At 41.6% G+C, this 24,316-nt stretch overlaps 2 protein-coding genes across 11 annotated transcripts in view; one reads left to right on the forward strand and one right to left on the reverse strand.

Moving 5' to 3' along the window:
* The window catches only part of LOC109445030 (uncharacterized), an 80,404-nt gene extending 60,158 nt beyond the window's left edge, over positions 1–20,246 (reverse strand). For 2 of the 5 annotated variants that reach the window (XR_016019821.1, XR_012489461.2), the window contains exons 1-2: positions 19,949–20,246; positions 13,890–14,055 (exon numbers count right to left, since the gene is read on the reverse strand). Coding sequence is in view for 1 of the 5 variants with exons in the window: in XM_088794517.1 (XP_088650643.1) it covers positions 19,949–19,982 (34 nt within the window). In the remaining 4 variants the exon portion in view is untranslated. The remainder of the gene's footprint in view (positions 1–13,889; positions 14,056–19,948) is intronic. The other 3 variants (XR_016019820.1, XR_002136986.3, XM_088794517.1) reach the window with 2 other exon arrangements.
* A 2-nt stretch (positions 20,247–20,248) lies between these two features.
* The window catches only part of CREB1 (cAMP responsive element binding protein 1), a 59,256-nt gene continuing 55,188 nt past the window's right edge, over positions 20,249–24,316 (forward strand). For 4 of the 6 annotated variants that reach the window (XR_002136985.3, XR_012498939.2, XM_019726913.3 and 1 more), the window contains exon 1: positions 20,289–20,490. The gene's annotated coding sequence lies outside the window, so the exon portion shown is untranslated. Of the gene's footprint in view, positions 20,491–24,316 lie in introns of all 6 variants that reach the window. The other 2 variants (XM_074341067.2, XM_074341078.2) reach the window with 1 other exon arrangement.

Raw genomic sequence — 24,316 nt, forward strand, 5'->3', positions numbered from 1 at the left:
AAATCAAAAGCCATTATGGAATTGGTTGTTTTAATAGCACGTAAGCACCTAAGCAGCAGTCCTGTGAGGTAAAGAAATGTGGGTTCGGTACCTCCATTTTACCATTCTTCATCCACCCCACCCCCATCTCGCTTCACTCCTGCCTTCAGCACGCCCTTTCCCCAAAGTCACCCAGGACTCAGAATTCTCTGAAAAAGAGAGTGTTCCTTTAAATTATTCATAGTACAGTGCTACTGACTTCCTATCTTTCCTTTCCCAGAAGTATTTGCTATGTAAGAATTCAGTGAAAATGAGCAATGCTTGAAACAAATAATGAATCACTGCTGGTAAAATTTCAGGCACTTGTAAAAATTTCATTGGGGGCGCGGGGAGTCTCTTGCCCACACCCTAAATGATACGATGTATAAAAATATTCTATAACCTTGACTTCTTTTAGAGCACTAATTCACATTATATTGTGTGAGAACATTATTTTTAAAATGCTGACTTTCAAAAGTTGAGATCACAATTTTCAATCAAAATAGCCATGTGAGTAAAGAAGGCCAGCAGAAAAATATTTATGAATTTATTTCAAATTTGTGTTCTCCTCCTCATGTTTGAACTTTTATATCAATAAAGGTACGGGAGGGGTGGCCGGATGGCTCAGTTGGTTAGAGCGGGAGCTCTCAACAACAAGGTTGCTGGTTCAATTCCCACATGGGATGGTCGGCTGCGCCCCCTGCAACTAAGATTGAAAATAACGACTGGACTTGGATGAGCTGCGCCCTCTGCAACTAGATTGAAGGACAACGACTTGGAGCTGATGGACCCTGGAGAAACACTCTCTTCCCCAATATTCCCCAATAAAATTAAAAATAAAAATAAATCTTTCTTTAAAAAAAATAAAAATAAAAATAAAGGTATGGGAAAGTTTTTTCAATAACCAGAAAACCTTTCTAAAACCCTGTTTGACCTTGTCATATTTCTTTTCTACCAGTGCACCAAATAATTTTGGCAGTGTTTTACCCAAATCACACTCTGGTCCCAGTAGCGATAAAATCCATCGGATGATAGCTCTATGTCTATATTTAGAATTATAAGGGATTGACATTCTCGTTCCTGACTATGGTAGACTACGGCCAAACACGGCTACAATACAACACATGTTCTTTCACAATATGACTTTGCCACTCCTCCCTTCAATAGATGGAATCTATTATACTTCCTCTCCCCTTTAACCTGGGCTCGCTTTGTGACTAGCTTTCACCAGCAGAATCTGGCAGAAGTGACTCAGTGTGATTTCTAGGCTGTGGCTTTAAGAAGCCTTAGAACTTCCATTTCACCTTCTTGGGGACCCCGAGACTTCAGGTAAGGAAGTCCAAGGAGCAGTGAGGTGCCCCACCTGACAGCTGGCCCCGGACATGTGAGTGACACCATCATGCATCCTCCAGCCCTACTCACAACCAGCCAACACATGTAGAGCAAAAGCAAGCCTTCCCCACTGAGTCCTGCTCAAACTGCAGATCTACAGCATCATAAGCAAATTAGTGCTTTAGGTTACTGTGTTTTGGGTTATTTGCTATACAGCAGTAGATAACCAAAACACTGATCTTACACAAAAATGACTAAATTGTATACAGCTATCCAGAATTGACACATCAAAGATGAGCTACTTTACCTCAGAAAGTGTAATCTGTCTCAGTACAAAAATGTAAAGGATTAAAGTCCAAATTATGCTCTGAATCAGAGACTGCTCCTTCAACATCCATATTTCCCTTCTTCTATGGTGGTGGTTCTCAAAGTGTGGTCCTGGACCAGCAGTATTAACAACACACAGGAACTGGTTAAAAATGCAAATTCTTGGCCTCCTACTAAATGAGAAACTCTGGGGCTGGGGCCCAGCAACATGTATTTCAACAAGTCTTGCAGGTGAGTCTGATGCATGCTGAGGTTTGAGAGCCACTGTTGCACAGCAATAAAACTTCTGATGTTTAACTGGTGTGCCTGTCCTGGATAAAGACCAGGCAAGGTGGCTAGGTAAGGCAGTGATGACGTTCTGGCCAGAAGAAGTAAGCAGAAATGGGGAAAGGGCTGTTCCCGTCCCTGTCCCTTTCACCTTTATGCTGGCTGGAATTCATAGATGATTGCGAGAGCCCCAGAAACTGTCTCAGACCATGACATGATCCTGGGAAACGAAACGATGCACAGCAGAGCAAGAAGATGGAAGGAGCCTGGGACCCTGATGCAATGGAGCTGTCTCATTAGCTCTGGATTAACTCCCTGACTTCCTGAACATGAGAGAAATTTCTATCTTGTTTAAGCTCCCGATTTTTAAGTTCTGTCCCTCACAGTTAAATATAACCCTAACTTACACACCACTCTGATAAAGGAGTCCCCCCTCCCATCACCTGAGACATTCTTTGATATAAGAATATTTTCTTTGCTTGTCATAGCTAACCTTTGGATTATTTCTTAGTTCCTTATTCACTATCTCCCAATTTATAGGAAGCTCCATGAGGGAAATTTTGTTTTGTGAATCAGCATCTAACATACTTCTGCCCTCACCATAGAGACTTGGTGAATATTTACTGAATTGAATGGACAGATGGAAGGACGGATGTAGGCACACCAAATTTTGTCCACACAGTCTTTCAACAATGATAAACCAACAAGTCTCAAAATAAATCTTTCTTTTAAATACTGAACGTCCAGCAAAACTATCCTTCCCTCACCTCCCACCTCAGTTCCACATTTTATGAAGCAATAATATTAATAACCAACACTTGTATATGCCTTAATATAAGCCAAGGACAAATTCTAACAGAGGGCGTCCTATAACATACCTAATCAATATTCCTCAAAACTGCCAAGGTCATCACAAACAGGAAAGTCTGAGAAACTGTCACAGTCAAGAAAGCCTAAGAAGACAAGACTACTAAGTGTAACATAGTATCCTAGATGGGATTCAAGAACAGAAAAGGATATTAGGTAAAAACTAAGGAAACCTGAGTAAACTACAGACTTTGGTTAATAATAATGTATCAATATTCGCTCATTGCTTGTAACAAATGTACTATACTAATGTAACATGTTAATAATAGGGAACCTGGGGATGGGGTTGGGTAAGCGGAGAGGATGTAAGTATATATTCTCTGTGTTATATGCTCATTTTTTCTGTGAATCTAATATTGTTCTAAAACTAAAGTCTAACCACAAGATGGCCACGGGGTTTTGAAAATTAATTTGGGGAACGTAATCAATAATGCAAACATGTTGTAGGGTATCCGATGGACATGTGTCCCATTTGGGAGACCACCTCAGGGATGATGTAGATGCCTGATCTCTGCACGGTACACCTGAAGCTGAACAATACTGAATGCCAACTATAATTTTATATAAATATATATATGTATGTATATTTATATATTTGTATGTATATTGTTACAGGAAGCGGAGTACAGCATTAGGAATAGAGACAGTGGAAATGTAATGGCTGTGTGCGATGTCAGAGGGATAGTGGATGGGGGGTGGGGGGGTTCACACAGTGTGAGGGATATAAATGATAAACGTCTAAGTTTTGCTTTGTCTTGTGCACCTGAAACTAATAAAATAAAAAAATAAATAAATAAAATAAATAAATAAAACTAAAGTCTACTAGTAAAAGAAATATGTCAAAAACTTACATATATTAACTCCTGTTACATATATTAATTCTCATAAAGACCGAGACAGGTACTATGAAGAGCCCTATTTTACAGATATTTGCAAAAGAGTACATTAAGTTGGTTTCCCCAAGTCCTTGAGGTTTAGAGTATATGTTTCTTCTAGATCAAAATTTATTTGATTCAGTCATTTAAATACTGTGTATTGATTACTGTGTGTCAGCCAGAGACTGAGCTTAGGTGATTCTATGAAAAGAGTCAAAATTTGGAAGGCAGAAAGGGCTTTGTATCTGCCTGCTGAAATTTAAAAGGCACAAGCAAACATTTTAGAGTGTGTACAATTCTAAAATGTGTCATATTTTCATGTTGACAGCACATACACTTCTCCAACAGCTAGAAACAACTGAGCTTGACATCTAATTATCAAGACTACTAATTTAAATATGAAGCCACCGGATGGTACATATTGTAAAGAACACATAAATCATACACCATAAGTTATAAAGCTGATTTGGGAGTGGATTTGTCTTATCCCAAGTACCAAAATAGCTAAGGCTTCATCTATGAGGACAATCCCTGGTCTAAGCTGAAAGAACACCTCAAATGAGAAAAATCGCTATGTCATTGCATTTCTTTCTAAAGACATTCACTGTGAACTACCGTCACTACTACATTGGCTACCAGAACCTTAATGTTTTCATTACAGCCTATGCTGTTGACCAACACATACGTGGCACCTTGGCTGGTCAGGCTGAGGTCCTGGCCCATGGACTTTGACCATGGGATGCTGGCAGCACTCACTATGACACTGTATGCACAAACAAAAAGCTTGCTGAAATTTTTTTTGCAGTCTATGACCTATGGGGTTTGACTTCCATACTCTGAACCGTAATCAGGTAGTGTCCAATCTAAACATCCAGCTGAAACAGGGATTATTTTGCATCTGTGATTTCATTGCTTCTCGTGGTTCCCCCTCAGCTGCCTCGCTACTTCCTAAAAGTTCAGCGGAGGCATTAGCTCCTTCACAATGTTTTTCTTAACCTGCTCGGTGTGGGCCATTTCTAGACACTCCCATGGCACCTTGTACTGACCTCACAGGATTTGTTATAAGTCAGTACAATTCAACAAGTACCGAACGAATGCCCATGAGGCACTGCTCTAGGCACTTGGGAATCATCAGTGAACAAATCAAAGATGCTGTCGTTGTGAGGAAATAAACTGTAATAAATAAGTACATTTTATAGTATGCTATACTGGTAAATCCCATGGAAAAAAGAAAACGTGGAGTGGATTTAAGGGGATGGAGTGGACTGGGGTACAGAGGCAGCTTCAGGATAGGGTATTAGTTAGGATGGCCAAAGTAGGCTTCAGTGAGAACACGAGATTTGAGCAAAGACTTGAAGAGGGTGAGAGGGTTAACTATAGATCCAGAGGCTGGAACAAGAGCTGGGGCAGAGATCCTCAGGCACGAGCATGCCTGGTGAGACTGGGAAACAGAATGGACTCCAGTGAGTGGGGAGTATGCCCCAGAAGGGAGTAGGAGGGGGAGAGAGAGGTGAAGCAGGAAACATCACAGATGACATAAGATTTAGGGGCCAACACAGAGACTTCACCTTTTACTCTGACTGGCATTATGCTGGGTTTTGAGGAGAGGAGAGACAAGACCTGACTTATTTTTGCAAGATTCACTCAGACCACTATGTTGCGAATAGAAATGTAGGGGGGCCAAGACAGAAGCAGAAAAACCTGTTATGAGATAATTATAGGTGAGAGTTGAGGATGCCTCAGGCTAGTGAAGTAGCAGTAGAGGAGGGCAGATGGGAGCCAGATTCTGGATTTAGAATCCTAGTGGATTGGATTTTTGGTACAACAGAGAGGGGAAAGCCAAAAATGACTCCGGGGATTTTTGTCCTGAGAAAATGACTGCAATGGAGTTATCATGAACTAACGTGGGGACCACCACGTAGGAAGCAGATTAGGATGTAAAAGCAGGAATTCAGAAAAGAGTATGAATTTGGTTGTCTGAAAATATTCTGTTGACACTTGCTGGTAAGATGAAATCAGCACAAGGAGAGTGGGTGTCAGTGGTTTGGAAGAAAATCTGGGATTTGGCAGAGGGGCACATTTTAGAAGTGCTACACTTCTAATTTCTAACACTTGATATCACAGACAACATTATGGGGAAAAAAAACAGCAATCAATATCTCTAAGTCAAAAAGTGATTCTGAAGAATTAGACTCTGAACATGGAAAAGTTCTACAATTACCTTAGACAATTTATTTACTTTTACCTTTTTATATATGGCCTGAGAATAAAATGTAATTTTAAAAACCATCTAAATAAGTCTAAAATTTTTTCAATAAATAGAAGATAACTTTAGTGATAAGAAATCACCGTGTAATAGTTTAATGGGCAATTTTTTCCTAGTGACACAAAAAATACCTTTAATTGGATATAATGAGATACAATTTTAAAAAAATCTAATACTTACTAATCACTTACAGTGAGCCAGGGACAGCGTTAAGTCATATACAGAGAGAGCCAAAAACATGTATACACATTGTAAGAAAGGAAAAAACTATTAAAATTGTAATATTCAATATATACCAATCACAAAAGATGAATACAAGTCACGTGTGACTTCTGCAATGACAAGAGGTGCTCAAAGTGGTTACCATCAGCGTCCAGACACTTCTGATTACGGCGAACTACTGCTTGAGCAACATTGACCAAAGTGTCCATTTGTGTACATTTTTTTGGCACCCCCAGTACATGGAAGTTTTCATCCTCACAACAATCATATGACATAGTTCCCATTCTCCCTCCCCCCCTTTTTTAGAGAAAGCTCAAAACAGAGAAAACCTGTCTTCTGTATGTCCCATACAATCTCTGTACTTTGCCATTTTCTCCCCTTGGAAAAAAGTCATCAGCCTCATGTTTAGTAATTCCTCACCTTTAAGAATTTTAAGAATGAAACCTTCAGCGTGGGTCTCCCACGCCTGCTCCATGTGACTCCAAGCACAGCTGCTATCTCTGCTGCACATGGACTTCTAATTCCAGTCTTTTGTGTCCTGTTTTCGGTTGTGTTTAGTTCCCTTGTTTTAGGTCAATAAATAGGCATTGGAGGAGGTGCTGGGCTAATAGGATGAGTAAAACTTTATCCCTGGCCTTGAGGCATTTACAGTCTAACAGGCTGGACAAATACATGAATGGCTAATATATTTCATAACAAGTGATGGATGCTCTGCTCTGTGTGTGCAACAAGCTCTGACAGTGAAGGGACAACTTGGGGCAAGCCCTAATGGAAAGAAAGAGAGGGTGTTTTTTCAATTCCTTTGGCTTCAGGGCAATTCTAGTAAACATTCCTGGGCTGTAGCTAGCCACTTAGGGAGTGTTTTGATTATAGCCCTTTCATAGCTTGCAACATGTGGGCCACAAGAGCATATGCTATTGGACTAAGATGATAGGCTGTAAGCCCTGAAAACAATTCAGTTCCGGCTTCCTGGAAAAAGTACGAGAAACTCTGACACACAATTACAAAAGCGTTCTACCGGTTCCACTCAAAACCACAATTACAAAAACTATTTAGCACTGTGCCACAGAAGCGGTATTAGTAACAGTTACAGAGTGTTATACAGTAACATATTAAATAACATTTGCAGATTACAGGAATCTATACAGGGTAATTGTACTGGGGTGTAGGGGACCGGAGAAAAAAAGGATGTACTCAGTTCTGGAAAAAGATCGGTCCAGAGAGACTGCATGAACATGGAAGAAAAAGTCACCCTGTCAAGAGCCAGGGCTGGGAGCTCCAAATTCTAGCAAATTCAATTCCATTTTGCTGACATTTATAACCCTCATTCATAGTTTGAGAGTACGTTTACTAAGGGACCTCTTATTTTATGAGGATCTCAGAACTGTGAAGGGATCTGCTCCAACGGATGAGGATGAAACAAAGTATTTTTCCTGATCTATAGATGAAAGAGCCTAATGATATAAAATCTGCTTGTGCAGAGTCAGCATGCACTTGTGTATCCCCTCTAAGCTCTTTTGGCAACAAGGTATTTCCTGGAAGAAACAACAATGTAGTTAATGCAGTGTATAGAAACATACACTAAATCGTCATTTTTGATAGCTCCTTCCTAAAAATGTATGTCAAATACTAAGATACAAGAATTTAGCTGACTGGACTAGATTCCTTGCTGAGAAAAGTCTACAAAAAAAAGGACACTGGCAGTCATGACATTGAAATTTTGTTAGGGTTCTTATTCTCATTTGTTGCCTAGGGATCTGTACAGACGAAAAGATCTATTCTCTCTTTCCCTATCATCCTTACACTCCCAAACAACTAACCTCTTTCTAAATTCCTTATAGAAGGGGGCAGGGTGAGGAAGGGACACACGTCTAGGTGGGAGGAGCTTTTGAAAATAGACAGCGTCCCTTCTCCCATCCTATCTTTGGATGTTATTGATATAAGTGTGTTGTGTGTGAAAAAGAAAACTTGAGTATCACTCATTAAGTATCTGAACATACAAGTCAGATACCTTGATACAGTTAGTTTTAGCAGATACAGTAACTCTTACCTCATAAGCTACCCATGTTTTCATAGCCTTTCACTATGCAGAGATGGGGGTTGCTTGTTGGGGCGTGGTTTGAACCGTTGTATCCTGTCCCTGAGTTTAGGTAGTAACAATTCCTGTTAGGGCATGTGTCAGCTGTGTTGTTTCCCAATATCACCAGGACAATATACATGATTGAACAACTAAACAGAGATGAGATAAGTTTTATCAAGATGCATGTGAACCTCAGCATTGAGAGGTTCATATTTACTTACATATTGAAAGAAATGTCACTCTTCTGAAGAAATGTGCTCTGGTACTTCTGAAATACAGCCTATGATAAACTGCATTTTGCTTTATCACAGTAAAGCATCCGTTTTTAAGCCCCAAAACACATTTAGGAGGATGTTTTCTTTTAATAAACATGGGCATAAACATCACTCCTGATGGGAATGGAGTGAGAACCTAGTAAGACAGTTTAAAAAAACAAGAGAATATTTTTATATTACTAATGGCTTAGATATTTGACTATTAACACGAGTATAAGAGTAGTGCAATCAAAAATGCAGAATTTGGACAGTACTGTAAAAAAAGTACACTTGTTATCCTTAGACAGTCAAATGTCTCCACCTTCTCAGGGTTATTAATGATGTTTTCCCATGACTTCTTGGAAAATACCGCTGTTTTCTTTGGGTTCTTTCCAGGTACTTTATTGAGAGGGCAGGACGGAGGCAGAGAAGAATGTTGTAAACAATTTTATCATGAGAGGGTTGGGAATGCTGACCTCAATATGCTTCTGTTCTTTCTACATAAAATTCTCAGAATTGTGGAGGAAGAAGGATGGTCAGAAAATGTAGTATTGGCCATTTGCTGATTGTTGTAGCACAATAATTCTCAAAATACATTCAACCTAAAGCCTTACCTTTATATCCTAAATCAGTGCTTATAAAACTATCTGTGGTAAGCAACCACATTTTTAAAATTTCCAATTCATTGCAAATTTTTGTGAACTACAGTAGAAACGAATTACTAGAAAAGTAAAATTTTTAAAAGACAAAGAATATAAGATAAAAGCCCCCAAATTTTGTGTTATTGGTTTCAACAGGCATAAAGTACTGTGTTAAATTGCTACTGAAGTTTAGAAATGCTTATTCTCAATTTCGGTACCCACCTTGTTGCAGAAGAGTAACAAACTATTCCCTACTACAGTTTGAGAACTGCCCTAATCACACATATACACAAACACAGGACATGTACACATCACAGCACACACACAAGCACATCAGACAAAGCACAGCTAAATTGCTATCCATTTAAAAAATAATTTAAATTTCTACTAAATTATTATATAGCTTTTTTAAAACTCACTTTGGATGGGAAAAAAAAAAGCTGAGAAAACAGATCTCCTACACACCCTCTCCCTATCCATCTAGTACCTACTCAGAGAGGCAGCCCTCTAATAATCAAACCTGTCAGAAAAGCTATCGATGCCAATCCTTCTCCCCCAACCTGACCCTCCTCCTGGAGTTCTCCTCTTATTCCTCACAGCTGTTGTCCGGGGGAGTCTCTCTCTCTCTTCTATGCAGCGGTTCCCTTTATTGTTCAAAATATTTGCTGCTCCTGCATTGGGGTTCATTATATTTCCTCACCCCGTTGGCATCAGACTTGGCTATGCCTTGTGATATCCTACCCTATGGAAGCATTTTATATCTCTGCCATATAAAACTCAGAAATGACCATGTGACTTGCTTTGGCCAAGGACATGTGTCACTCTAAGGTGGAAGCTTAAGACAGATCTATCATCTCTCTCTTCTCAGAATGTCCCAGACAGAGGATGCTCCATTAGCCTGGGTCCCATTACAAAGGTGATGAGGAGCAGAACTATTGGATGGACATGATGGGTGAGAAGAAATAAACTTATGTTGCAAACCACGGAGAATTTGGTGTTGTTTGTTACTGCATTGTAGCCTAAGCTGACAGATACACCTTGTTTCCTGGATTTTCTTTTTTGGTTTACTCCCTCATTTTGGTAACACATATTTTCCAGTAGTCTCCTGAGAAAGTGTGCATGACAGGCAAAGACCTGGTGTGTCTGAAGATAACAGAATACTGGACTTGAAGTCATTTCCCCTCAGAATTAGAAAGCATTAATACATTGTCTTCTAGCTTTCAATGATGCTATTAAGAAGCCCAGTGCTGTTGTCCTTCCTAGTCCTTTGTCTGTACCTTCATCCCCTCCCAGAGGCTTTTAAGTTCTTTTTTTATAACCAGTGTTCTAAAATTTCAAGGTCATGTGCTTTGATGTGGGCCTTTTTCAAGAGATTGAGATATCTGTTTCAATCGCAATGCTCATGCCTTTCCATCTTAATGCTCATATTTTTCAGATTCAGGAAAATACCTTCAATCATGTTTTTCCCTCGAGATCTTTTATTTCTTGTCTTTAAGAATTTAGTTTTATCAAAGTTACAGATGCTCATAGTTTAAAGAGTCAACAGCCTTCTCACTGAGTATTTGCCTTCCCCAGAAACAGCCACTGTGGATTTTTTCAGCTGATGCTTTGGAATTGACCTCCGTATCTCTACACAACATGCTTTAATTGTCGTAACTTGATATTTCTGCTTTAGGCATTACTTATTGACTTTTCATTATGGAAATGCAGATTTATTCTCTTCCTTGTCTGAATGCCCACCACACACATGCTCCTTTCACTATGTATCACAGCTTTAATTAGATTAATAGAGCATTTACATTGTTTGGATCTTGTATTCTAGTTAGATTTGAGCCCTATAACTACAATTACTTTTCCTCTTCTGCCAAACTTTTTGTTTTCCCTGGAGTTAGTAACTATTGCTCTTTTCACTTACTTGGTTTTTAAAGCACTTATCACTAATCAGAAACTCTTTACCAGTTATTTCAGTCTCATTTCAATACAGTCATACACATCAGACTTCCTATTTGGTTGGTCACTCGGCTGGATAGTTTGTCGGTTTCTCTTTCAAGCTTAAAATTTTCCTTAAATTCATTGGAGTACTTCCAAATGGAGGGCCTTTCTTTGCATTTCTCAAGATAGAAGGATAGAATATATTTTAGTTAGCAGTTTGTTAGCAGGATTTGTAACTTTTAAATAGCCAAATGTTCTGTAGGCCTCTCTTCATACTCTTTCCCCAGGGCTGCAAATGGATAAAACAGGTATGGCCTCCAATTCCTGAATTCTTCTGGGTTTCTGTAGGACAGATTGGCTTTCTTCTTATTGCCATCCCTTCTGCAGGCACTTAGGAATCAGCTTCCTCCATTCTGCCAAGTCAGTTACCTTTCCTCTGTCCATCCCATATTCTCAATGTGTGTTGAATCTCTCAGTTGCTATAGTCTCCTTTCCTGTCTTTTGTCCTTGAGGGGCTGTAGTAGAATCGTATTGCCACGGTCACAAGTACCACAAACATCATTGCTTAGAACAACATAAATTTATTATCTTATAGTTCTGGACGTCTGAAATCCAAAATCAGTCTCTGTGGGCTAAAATCAAGGTGTTGGCGGGGCTGGATTCCTCAGGTCATTCTGGGGAAGAGCTTTGCCTTTTCTAGCTCCTAGAGGCTATCGACATTTCTTGGCTTGGGACTTCATCCTCTACTTCAAAGCCAGCAGAGGAGCACCTCCGAATGTGTGTGTGTGTGTGTGTGTGTGCGCGCGCGTGTGCGTGTGTGTGTGTGTGTGTGTGTGTGTGTGTGTGGAGTGTGTGAGTGTGTCTCCCCTGCCTCCCTCTTTCCCTTACAGGCACCCTTGTGATTACACTGGGCCTACACATTAATCCAGGATAATCTTCCCATCTCAAAACCCTTAACTTAATCACATTTGCATAGTCCCTTTTGCCAAGTAAGATCACATATTCAGAGGTTCCAAGAATTAGGACATGAATAACTATGGGGGACCATTATTCTGTCTACTATGGGGTTTATACTTTCCTTATTCCTTTACTGTGGGTGTCAGGAATGAGCAAAGCAAAAAGCACGTGTTCAACCATCTTGTTTGATCCGGAGCCCAAATAATATGAGTCCTGGTTCCAATCACTGGGACGCTGAGCTCTATTTCTAAAATAGATATAATGATTGTATAGGAATAATAATCGAAATAACCAAATAGCACTAAAACCTTCAATCCACTACACGAAATTAGGACAGGCCCCAGAAATGTTTTCATAAACTCTGAGTGCCACTGTTTGGGAGAGAATCTGGCAGAGTAGAAAAGGGAAGAAAATGAATACAAAGTGTAAAACAGAACAAAGGAGTGAGGAAAAATGTTTTGAAGGAGGGGCATGTGATAAGAATATGAAACATGCTTGTTGTATTTCAGTAATATGGGTGCTACCCACGGACTAGTGGACAAGGGTCAGAGATGAGACATGAAGACAGCATCGTACAGAAAAAGAGAGAGCTAAATTTAGAAGTGGGAGTTCTCAATTCAAACCCCAATTTTCAAACTTACAGTTTGATCTTGCACAAGCGAATTAGTATCTTGGTTGTACAGCTGAGGAAACTGAAACTCCAAGAGGTTATCTTCATTTAAATTAGCAGACATACATGCATGACCCAAGAGAAACATCTTATCCCATAGCAGTTGAATGTTAGTTGAATCTGAAGCATTGACTGAAAACTAGCGTTATGGCATGGGCAATAACAACATGCTAGAAGGAAGCAGACTCAAAGAAAATTATCTTTTCCATTTCAAAAAGATGGCCTAGCCTGGCCACAAGAAAATGCATGGATACATACGATTGCAGATATTCTATAGCAACGCATTCCAAAAAATTGTATTGAATTCCTCCAATATGCTAGGCACTGAGGATATAGCCATGAAGAAGGCTGATGTAATCAGAGATTACAGTCTCGTGGAGAACTAGACAATTAAACAAATAATGACAAGCAAGTGTGCTAAGTGTTTGATGGAAACAAACACAGTGCAAGTATGTAAACCAGACCAAGGTGTTTAACGGGGAGGTTGGGGAGGAGCTATAAGATGCTCAGAGGTAACGACACAGCCTTCAGAGCTCAGCTAGAGTAGGAGCTGGTGAAGCAAAGATGAGGGCAACAACGCTTTGGCAGAGAGCTTCAAGGAGCCTATTCATTTGCCTAGGAGGGCAACAAGAGTTAGCCTGAGTCCTGCCACCCATGAAAGTGGCAATAGGGCTGATGTCAGAGGAAAGAGTTCGGATGACTGTGGTGCTCTAGGATGACAGACATATGGGTACATGACGGAATTGTGACCCTGCTTTCTTTTCAGTGCACAGTCTCTCTTCCCCTTTTCATTCTCCAACCAAGCAGTGGAGCACCTGATTAAGGATGTGGGCTCTGGAGCCAGACTGCCTGGGTTCATAGTCTGACTCTGCCACTCACTCGCTGTAAGACCTTGGAGACATTTCTTCATCCCTTTGTGTTTCAGCTGACTCATCTATAAAATGTTTCTAATATTAGTATTTTCCTCATTGGGTTATTATGAGGATTAAATTAGCTAATATGTCAAAAGTGTTTAGAAGGGTGCCTGGCGCAAAGTAAACACTCGATAAATCTTCACTTGTTACTGCTACCGATTTTAATCGTCAACCACTGGCCTTTTTGAAATTTCTAGGAGGATAAGAGGCAAACTTGGTTTACATGACATTGTTTTAAGTCACAAGCAAGATGAGAATGCAGCTTACCATTTGGTCCTCAAAACAGAAATGAGAAGCAACCAGAATCTTGCCGATCAGTTCTTCAGTTCTGACGTGGGACATCAGAAACCTTCAGTGAGGTCCTCAGCTCTTTCAGGTTATGGTAGATTCCCCTTATGCATGGGGGATTCATTCCAAGACCCTCAGTAGATGCCTAAAACCACAGATAGTACCAAACGCTGTATATACTATGTTTTTCCCTACACATACATACATACATACATACATACATGTATATCTATGATAAAGTTTAATTTATAAATTAGGCATAGTAAGAGATTAATAACTATAATAAAGTAGGACAATTACAAGATATTGTAATAAAGTTATGTGACTGTGGCATTATTAAGAAAAATAAGGGTTACTTGAACACAAGTACTGCAATATTGATACAGTTGATCTGATAACCAAGTTGGCTACTAAGTGACTAAAGGGCAAGTGGAGGATACAGTGAGTATAGGCTGGACAAAGGGACAGTTCCCATTCTGGGCAAGATGGAGCAGGACGGTGTGAGGTTTCATCACACTACTCAGAATAGCATACAATGTCAAACTTAAGAATTATTTCTGGAATTTTCCATTTAATGTTTTCAGATCATATTTGACTGTGAGTAAGTGAAACAGTGGATTACGAGGGAGACTATTATACATGGAAGTGAGACAGAGATGGCTGGGAGCGTGGCCATGCTGAAATCAGACCCCACGAGAAGGCAACACTTTGGTGGAACCACCATGATTCAGGCTGCAATACAGAAACTCAGTATTTATAGACGCATCCAGAGGTGATTAGGCTGAGGGAGACCTGTTTAAATTAACCAAATGTCAGGAGATTAATATTAAATCCAGAATTTCAACTGCATTCACTCAACAAACATTTGAGTGTGAGCTATGTACAAGACGCTATCCTAAATATTCAGAATACAGCAGTGAAGAGAGACGCAAGTCCCTGCCCTAGAGGGGTCAGACAACAAACACAGTAAGTTAGTGAAGTATATGGCATACCAGAAAGTGATAGGTGCTATGGAGAAAAATACAGCAGCAAAGAGAAAAAGGGAAAGCAAAGGAGCAAAGAGAGAGGTGGGGTGTAGGGTAGACAGTTTTCATCATAGTAGGGAAAGGCTTCACAGAAAATGGAGACATCTGGGCAAAGACCTGAAGAGGTAAAGAGGACATAAAAATGTCTGGAAGGAGCCTTCTGAGCAGAGGGAACAGCACATGCAAAGTCCCTGTGGAGCGAGTATGTCCAAAGGGTTTGAGGATCAGAAAGGTGGCCAACAGGCCTGAGCAGAGGAGAAGGGAAGAACAGCAGAAGTGAGAGCAGAGAGGAAATGGGGTCTTGCAGGTCTAGCTGTAAGAATTGTTCTTTTTCTGAGACGGAGAGCTACGGGATAGTTTTGAACAGAATTATGGTGTGGTTGGCTTTATGTTTGAAAGGATCACCCTGGCTACTATACTGAGAACAGAATGAAGGGTACGTGTGGCTGATATAAAATCCTAATCAAAGGTGACAGGAGCTTCAACCAAGGTGGTATCAGTGGAGATGGAAAGAGTGGTTGTATACTTTGATACCAACAGGGTTTGATGACACATTGGATATGGGGGTGAACGAGTTACTGAGTTGGCCTCTGCAGTGGGAATGATGGAGTTGCCATTAACTGAGAGACAAGGCTGTAGGGAAAGGTTTTTGAGGGGATGGGCAATGAGGAGTTCAGTGTCAGACATAATAAAATGGTCAATAAAACATCCAAGTGGAGATGCTGAAGTACTGGCTATATGTACAAGTGCGGATCTGAGACTAGGGAGTTGGGAGCATACTGACCATATCTAATGCCCAAAGATTGAATGACATCACTAAGGGAGCAGGTATAGAAATAGAAGAGGTCCAAGGACAGAGTCCTGGCATTCTCCAATATTAAGCGGTCAGTGAGCAAAGGAGATTAATAGTGACCAGTAGCACAGGACAAAAACCAGGAGAGTGAAGTGTCCTGTAACACTGAAGAAACAAGTGTAACAAGCGAAGAAGTGCTTCAGGGAGGAAGGAACGATAACTGTGTCAAATACTGCTGATGGGTCAAGTGAGACAAAGACTGAGCACAGGCCATTACATTAAGTGACACGGAGAGCACTTTTGGTGACTGCAAGAGATAACTGGAGATTTAACAGAAAATGAGAGAAAAGGAAGTGGGGTAGTGAATAGAGCACTGTTTCAATGATACTTACTGTACAGACAGAAAAAATAAATGGGGCAGTAGATAGAGAAGGAAGTGGAAAAGGGTTTTTTTGGTTATTATTGTTTAAGATTAATTTTAAGAAGAAATATATTAATTTACATGGGAACCATAACCAGTAAACAGACCAGGAATAGTTATAACATATCAGTGCTTTCCTCTTCTCGGTTGGAAAACTATTTGGAAAGTCCAATTCAAATCATGAGATTTTTTTCATGAGCTTTGATAACATTAATAGCACTGATCCCCAATTTCTAAAAGTATATGGCACAAAGCAGGTGCCACTCGACATTTATTTTTAGAATAAACAAGAAAAGTCACCATAGCCTTGGGGTTAGGCAGGAAAGCAAATTAAGTGATGAGAATAAGCAGGGTTCATGGAACTTGAATTTGAAGTGAGGGTGAAAACTAGGTTCAACAGCGGAAGCAAGAGAAAAATAACAGGAAAAGGAAGCCGTGGTTAGAAAAAAGTTCTCAAATATCATCTTCTCCTTGAAAACTTTTATAATCATCTCACGAGACCCTCCCCCTTTTCTGGACCTCTCTTGCGGCACTTAACTTAATACTATGTCAAGTTACATCCATGTGCTCTTCTCTACTTTTATCTCCCCAATATTGACCATATTTTCCAATAAAAAATAAAGTCAAAAACGGGGGTATCTTCCAAATCCCAGAGACAAAAAAATGGATGCTGAAAGTTTAATATTTCTAGTTCATTTCTACAGTGTATGGAGATGCTAGAGCAGAATATATGTTATTGGGAGACTAGATTTCAAAGCTGAAGTATATCCAAAATGCTTAGTAAAATAACTTGCACTTGAATGAATGAATGAATGGTTGAATGAATGAGTGAACGAAGTGAAGTGCAAAGAGACCAGGAAAGAAGGCAAGAATACAGGATTTACTAACCGGGGCCCACTGGACCGTCACTAGGGCACAAGTGAGCAGGGGGAGTGGGCCTGCAGTCAGAAAGCACCTAGGAAGTCAGCAAAGTATAACATAAAGAGGTACAGCCTAAATGAAGGTCAGTGTGAACAGAGAGGCAGAACATGAGGAAACTTTAAAATAATAAATGACCATATTTGGTAGGTAATAAATATAGACTAGGAGTAAATAATGCCAAGACTTTGGTATCATGTATAGGGACAGGGTAAGAAGAAGGGCAGGGAGACACTAAACTCAAATTTACAATGTATTTGACACAAGGGTGAGATATGCAAGTAAAATCTAGTAACAGGCAACATTTTAATTAACACTTAATATGTATACACATATACCAAACACTGTTCCAAGTATGCTTCCCACGAATGATCTCATTTAATTATCACAATAACACTATGACACAGGTGCTGTCATCATCTTTATTTTACAGATGGGAAAACCGAGGCACAAGAGTGAACAATTTGCCCAAAGTCACATAGCCATAAGTGACTGAGCCAGGATTTGAACCGGGATTTAAAAATATTAAGGAATTTATCCCAGAACCGCACAGATGTTCATTGTTTATTCCATAAATATTTAATGAGTACCGCTATAGTCTAAACATTGTGCTCGTGCTAGGGATGAAAGGGAAGGGGAAAAGCTGGTGGTGAACAAGACAGACATGGTCCCCACAGGCTCAGACCTTACGTAGACACTAAATAAATAATTACAGGTACAATAAATCAGAAAAGGATGTTACAATTAGGTGGGAGAGGGTGACAGAAAAGAATTCCAAGGGAGGGGAATGGCATGTGTAAGTAACTTGCGGTGAGAGCCTACAGTAGGGGTCAGAAAGAGAAAGGAGCCTGGAAAAAATAAGATTACTATGGCTGGAGTGCAAAGCTCAGAGGACAGCTGGGGAGGCTAGGGAGAATGACAAGCCCAGGTGGTGGAGGGCCCGGTCTCCACAATAAAGAGCTTAGACTGTTCAGTACGCAAAGGGAAGCCACCGAAAGAATTCAAGCAGGGCAGTGAATTGATCAGATTTGTATGTGTAAAATTACGGTGGCTGCAGCATGGCAAATGTATTGGAATGCGCCACGAGCAATTCCGTAGCATATGGACGGTAGCTATTTGCAGCACTTCAAGCAAGAGATGAAGGTGGCTTAGACGAGAGTGGGGTGTGGAAAAGTGGTCATAGGAAGGGAGATAGGCCACAAAGTCCATTTTTAAAGGCAGACAGGTCTAGGTGATTGTGATGTGTGTCAGAGACATCTCAGGTTTCTGGCTTGAAATGAGTAGATGGATAGGATGCCTTTTACTGATCCCAGGGCTCCAGGAGGGTTTTGGAGGGAATATGATATACAGGTTGAGTATGACATGCCCCAGTCATCCAATGAAACTGCAGTAATGGCAGTTGGAATATGAATCTAGAGATAAGAGCAAGATCTAGGCTGGAGTTATGGGATGGCCAGTCTTTGGCAGAGCGTATCTGAAGGTACTGGAAGAGGATGAGCCCACCTAGGAAAGTGTATATGGTGGGGCTCAAGGAGCGGGCTCAGTTCAGTGGGATTCCAATAATTAAGAGTTGGATAAAGAAGGAGAAGCGGGTTGTTAAAAAGCAACCAGAGAGGTAATAGGAAAACTTCGCTATAACAGCAGAGGGAAGAGTCTATCTGGATGATGGTGTGGTCGGTAGTGTCCAATGCTAGACGAAAGCCTCATAAGATGATGACTGAAGCTTGTCTGGAACCAATCAGAACTGCTTCAGTCCAGTGGTAGGAACAGAAGCTCCACTGGAGAGAGCTGAGAATTGGGACATGAGAGAACGTCTACGGGGAAAGAGACAACTTAAGTCATGGATGGAGAGGGATTTAAGGACTCTTTTTAAAGAAACGTGAGACTTAAACATGTTTAAATCCTAAACAGGAAAGCCAGTAGAGATGGAAAGATTGAAAATAACAGAAGGAAAGGGGGACACGCTTCAGCGCAAAGTCCCTGAGAAAGCAGGAGATGATGGATCCCGAAGGGAAAAATAAACGGGTACCACGGAGGGCAACTCTTGGTAACAGGAAGCCAATACGGGGTGGAGTTCAGGATTGGACCGTCTCACCAGCTTCCTAAAGACAGGTTTGCTTTAAGGGACAGAAAGAAAATTAGAAAAGACCTGAGAGCCCAGGGAGAGGGCTGCAGGGTGCAATAAAAAGGACAATGACTTCAACATCGTGGCCTTGGACGACCTCTGAGGAGCTTCAGTAGCCGCGAGGCAACAGAAGTCACACTGTCGGGTTTAGAGCCCGAGTGGGTGGTGAAGAACCGGGTGCGGTGGGTGCAAACCATTGCTGCAGAGAACAGGCTGTGAAAAGAAAGCGAGACACAGCACGATGCCAGAAAAAAGGCGGCAGGTGAGGCAGGAGGGCAGACATTTCGAAAGTGGCGAAGAGCAACCTCGGTCAGGGCAGGTCAGTGCTAGGAGGCCCTGGAGGGCCGAAGATGACCCTGGATGCCCGCGCAGCCGGGCTGAACCCCGCAAACACGCCACAAGTCCCGGAGCCTCCCCACCCCCCACCCCCACCCCCAAAATAGAATAGTGTCGCCGGCGGCCGCCAGGTTTCTCAGCTGATTCCGAGCGGGGCCGCCAGGCCGGTGCAGTGAGGAGGCGAGCCCTCCCCACGGGGGCCCCGCTACACCCACGGCCCGCGCCGTGGCCTCTCGTGCCAGCGCCCGGCCTACCCCGGCCTTGGGGGCGTTTGCAGACCCGCAGCAGCCCCTCCTCCCCACCTCTCACGACTCCCGCATCCAGCCGCGTCCTAGACCCCGCGGCGCGCCTTCCACGTCCCGGCAGCGTTTGAAAGTTCCCGGGCCGGCGGCCGCAGCCACCCTAGCGCCCGCCGCTTACCGCCGCAGGGGTCGGCCCACACGGGGGTTTCCATCGGGTCGTCGACACCCCTCGGGAATTCCCCACCCGGCCACACACCAACCCCACTTCCTCTTTCAAATTTCCGCCGCTAGGTTTTATCGGTGCAAAAGCCCAGCGGGCTTCGACCCCTCCTCCCCCAGCTCGTCCCAGCCTATCTTCGCCGTCCTACTCCTGGCGGAACCCCTGCGCCTCGCCCGAAAGAGCCCGAAGGCCTTCGGGAAGTTCCGCCTCCAGCGCGAGGGGCGGGGCCGCTCGAGCTCCTCCGGGCCGGACTCGGCTGTTTCCGTGCGCGGCCGCTGCGCACTCGGCACTGGGCGGCGCTGGCTGGCTCCCTGGCTGCGGCTCCTCAGTCGGCGGCGGCTGCTGCTGCCTGTGGCCCGGGCGGCAGGGAGAAGCGGAGTGTTGGTGAGTGACGCGGCGGAGGTGTAGTTTGACGCGGTGTGTTACGTGGGGGAGAGAATAAAACTCCAGCGAGATCCGGGCCGCGAACGAAAGCAGTGACGGAGGAGCTTGTACCACCGGTAAGAGGAGCAGGAGGAGGAGGCAGGAGCCGGAGAGAGCCGGGGGGACGGAGGGGGGACGGGGAGGCGCCGGACACCCGCGCTCGGGGCCTTCCCCTCGCAGGAGGGGCCGCGGTAAAGATGGAGCCTCCGCCCGAGCCCCACAACATCGCCGCCGCTCGCAGCGAACAAAGAATAATGGCGGCGGACTGGAGCCAGCGGCGGCCGGGGCGGCAGCGACTCTGCCTGCAGCCAGCGGCGGCGCTCATGGCGGGGGGCGGCGGGCAGCGGGCGGGGTGGGAGCCGGCGACCAGGGGTGTGTGCGGGCGGCTGGCCGCGGTGAGCTGGCGCCCGCGTTCCCGCCGCCGCCAGGCCGGGCGGGCGCGGAGCCGGGAGCCAGGAGCCGCCCCGGGGGAGGCCGCCTGCCCTGCCCGGTCCATCTTGGCGCTGCTGGCCCCCATGCGGTTCGCCAGGCCCCCGCCGCCCGCCTCGCCCCCGGCCCGGCCGTCCGCCTGGGCAGCGCCGCCGGGGTGCCTGCGGGGGGTGAAGGAGGAAGAAGGCGACCGCGGAGGGCAGAGGAGGTGAAGGTGCCTGCCTTCCCGGTAGCCGCCTTGTCTGCCGTGCCCGCTTCGCGCGGAGAAGCGCGGCAACGTCTGACCTCCTCTTCTCCGCTCTCTCTTTGTGCAATAAAGTTCGAAACCAAAGGTTTCCTCTCGTCCTGTATTTTATTCATGCCCTTTCCCCCTGCTCCCACCACATTGGGGAAACACTGTTGTTTTCTCTGCTTGGTTGAGATGATGAGGGCTCGTGCATTTTTAGATAATTTTGACTCCCTCACCCTCGTTTTTGTGTTTTTTTTTTTGAAGTCAGTAGTCATGGAAATGCATTCTTTTGGGGAGGAAGGGGGTGCTAAGAAAAACATATTTGTAATAACTTTTAAAAAACTGTTGGGATCTTGTAAAAGGGAAGCTGGTGTTTGAAAACAGTTTCGGTTTTAACCCTTTTCAATAAGGTTATCACTTGAGATCTATCATTCTGAAACACTTCGTTGAAACGAATATTAGCCGATGTACTTTTGCTTTACATCACTTTTTTCCCCAACCTTGCTAACCGCGTTTGGGTCCTCGGGATTTCTCCATCCCACCTCCTACCCTGTTGCCCACATGTTTCTATCTAAACTTCAATAATATTGATAGATACTAACTAAAAATAGGCATTTAAAAGTATCCATTATTTGTCTCGCATGAAGTAGGTAACCCCAGCCTGAGACTGACAATAATTTAAGCCACAAGGCTTCTTTTCTTTCCCTGTTGGGACAAGCCACAGTAGAAAACGCATTGACACATTAAAGATTAAAAGAATTTTTAAAGAACCTGGAATATGACCTATTTAAGTTTGTCATACCTTCTTAAGAAGTTAGAATTTCATTCTGGCCTTAGCTTGCATCCGTTCTGCCTTCTAAAAGTTTAGTATAAAAGATACTTTTGGTTGCCAGATACTGAAATCTTTTACACTCACTGCACATTTCCTGATTTAAAAGTAAAGCCAAAATGGTTACTTTTAGGTGGTGCAAAAGATGAACAGGTTGTTTTAAAAATCTGTCACATTATGATACAATTGATTAATATGTACACAGTTTCCTGTTAGGAATAAATATTGATTGGTAAAGAATTGCCTTCTGATTTTTCTGTATCCAAGTCACTTTTCCAAAACTTTTTTTTTTTTTTTTTGCTGTATTGCAAGTTAAAAAAACACACAAAACACATCAGCAGTTTGTCATTGATGAAAAACTTAAGAAGATGTAATAAAGAATTTTTCCATAAGGCTTGGGAAGATGATTTTATTTCCAAACACAAGAAATTGCAGTATTGATGAAGCTATAGAGAGCACTGTTTTTCCTTAAGGTTTTCTGCAAACCAGCGTATGTTGAGTAAATTTTTTTCGTTATTGAAAATGCAGAACAATAACACTGAAATTTAAAAAAAAAAAAAAAGTTTTCTGATGAATTTTTTTCTTCAGCCTTATCAAAAAGATCTTTTATTTATAGATTCATAATCTGTAATTCTTAGCAGTTCCAGGTAAAACTTTCCAGACTTTGTTATATTCACTAATTGAATATTCACTTGGAGCATGATATTAAATTATACTTCTATAACCTCTCAGGGATCAGTAAAAATCAGTTAAATCTACTTGAACTTTTATTTTTTAATGGACACCTGTATTCAGAAAGTGAATGAATTTTTAACAGAAATTGAAAAATGTTAGAAAATGTTTTAAATGGGATTTAAAAATCTAGTGTTACTCCTTTTGAATAATTTTTTTTTTCACGGAAGAGTCTAAGGAAACTTAGAAATCTGATCCATAAAATGGTACCTTTTTTTCCTGCTTTCTGAAATTCATCTTCTTGATTAGAGCTCCTTAATAGAAATTTTTGTTTCTTCATAGATAAGTAGCTTTGTTCTGTCTCCTAAGACACTGGGTTTTGTTTTTTGGAGTATATATGGTTACAATAAAACCAAGTATGTATCGCCCACTTCACCTCAATTTAAAAATCTTTTTCCATAGTAGAAAAAACTTTTCTTGTAACATAATGTTTCAGTGTATCACTGAAATTTATAATTTCTTTTATTCCATAAATACCTTGTCTGATACAGTTATATACACTGTTTTGTAGCAGCCGGTGACAGTCTTATATCTTTCTTCACGAACAATGTTACTTCCAGTGTTGTCTTCTTTATTGAATAGTTAGAGCTCCAATCTGAATGTATGGATATAGTAGATAGGGAATGGGGAAAAAATGCAAGGATTTTTGATTTTCTTACTCATGTGTGAATTCATTTCTACCACAGTATCACTTGAGACAACAGTTTATGGTAATTCAAATATTTAGTTATAATTTACTGTGACAGAGAATGTAGTTAATGGAAAGAGCATTAGGTTTGGAATCACTTGTCGTTACTGTCATGTGCCTCCCCTCAAGGAATTTTGTGACTTATGGGAAATTTCCTAATCTTTCTCAGCCTCAGTTTCCTTATTTGTTAAATTAGAATAATACCACCCACTTTATATGGTTGTGAGATTATTATAAAGTACCTCCTTAGGGACTCAGTGATAGATACTCATTTTAAGTTTTATTTTAACTTCCTAGCTGTGGGACATTGGGCAGTTTCCTCAGTCATGAATGTACATGTACCTCAGAAATGTGAGGATTAAATAAGTTAATACATGTAAACTATAAAAATATTTAATACATACTAAATATCAGGTATTTCACAAGTGCTCAACAAATGTTTCCTATTATTAAAATTATTCATCATTAATGTTACTATGTTTAATACAGTGGAGCAGAAGCTGCAGCAAATCAAAAAATAAATTACAAATTACTTACACTGTCTTATCTCTACCCTAAAAGGGAACTTTTAGGGACTCAATGACTAATAAGGTAGAATATGTCATAAGAAAGCAATCAAAGGAAAGATCATACTTGGTAAAATAATGGAAAAGGAATATTAATAGTTTTATATTTCCAATTTTATTTTTAATAAGTAATTCACTCAGTTCATAATTCAAAACAAAAAATATAGGAAAAGTCGTGTATGTGTGTGTCACCCCCCACCCCAGTCACCCAAGTGTCACTGATTTCTTGTCCTTTCAGAGGAATTCTATCTATACACAAGCAAATATGTATGTGTTTTCCTACCCCCCCTTTTTATACAAAAGGTATATATACTATATACACTATTGTATATCTTGCTTTTTTCCACTTAAGATTGCTTAGCAATTGGTTTGTATCAATATATAAAGAGTTTTATTATTATTATTATTACTATTATTATTATGAGGCATT

The sequence above is a fragment of the Rhinolophus sinicus genome, chromosome 17 (genome assembly GCF_057876585.1).
Source record: "Rhinolophus sinicus isolate RSI-liver-muscle chromosome 17, RSI-T2T, whole genome shotgun sequence".
Classification (NCBI taxonomy): domain Eukaryota; kingdom Metazoa; phylum Chordata; class Mammalia; order Chiroptera; family Rhinolophidae; genus Rhinolophus; species Rhinolophus sinicus.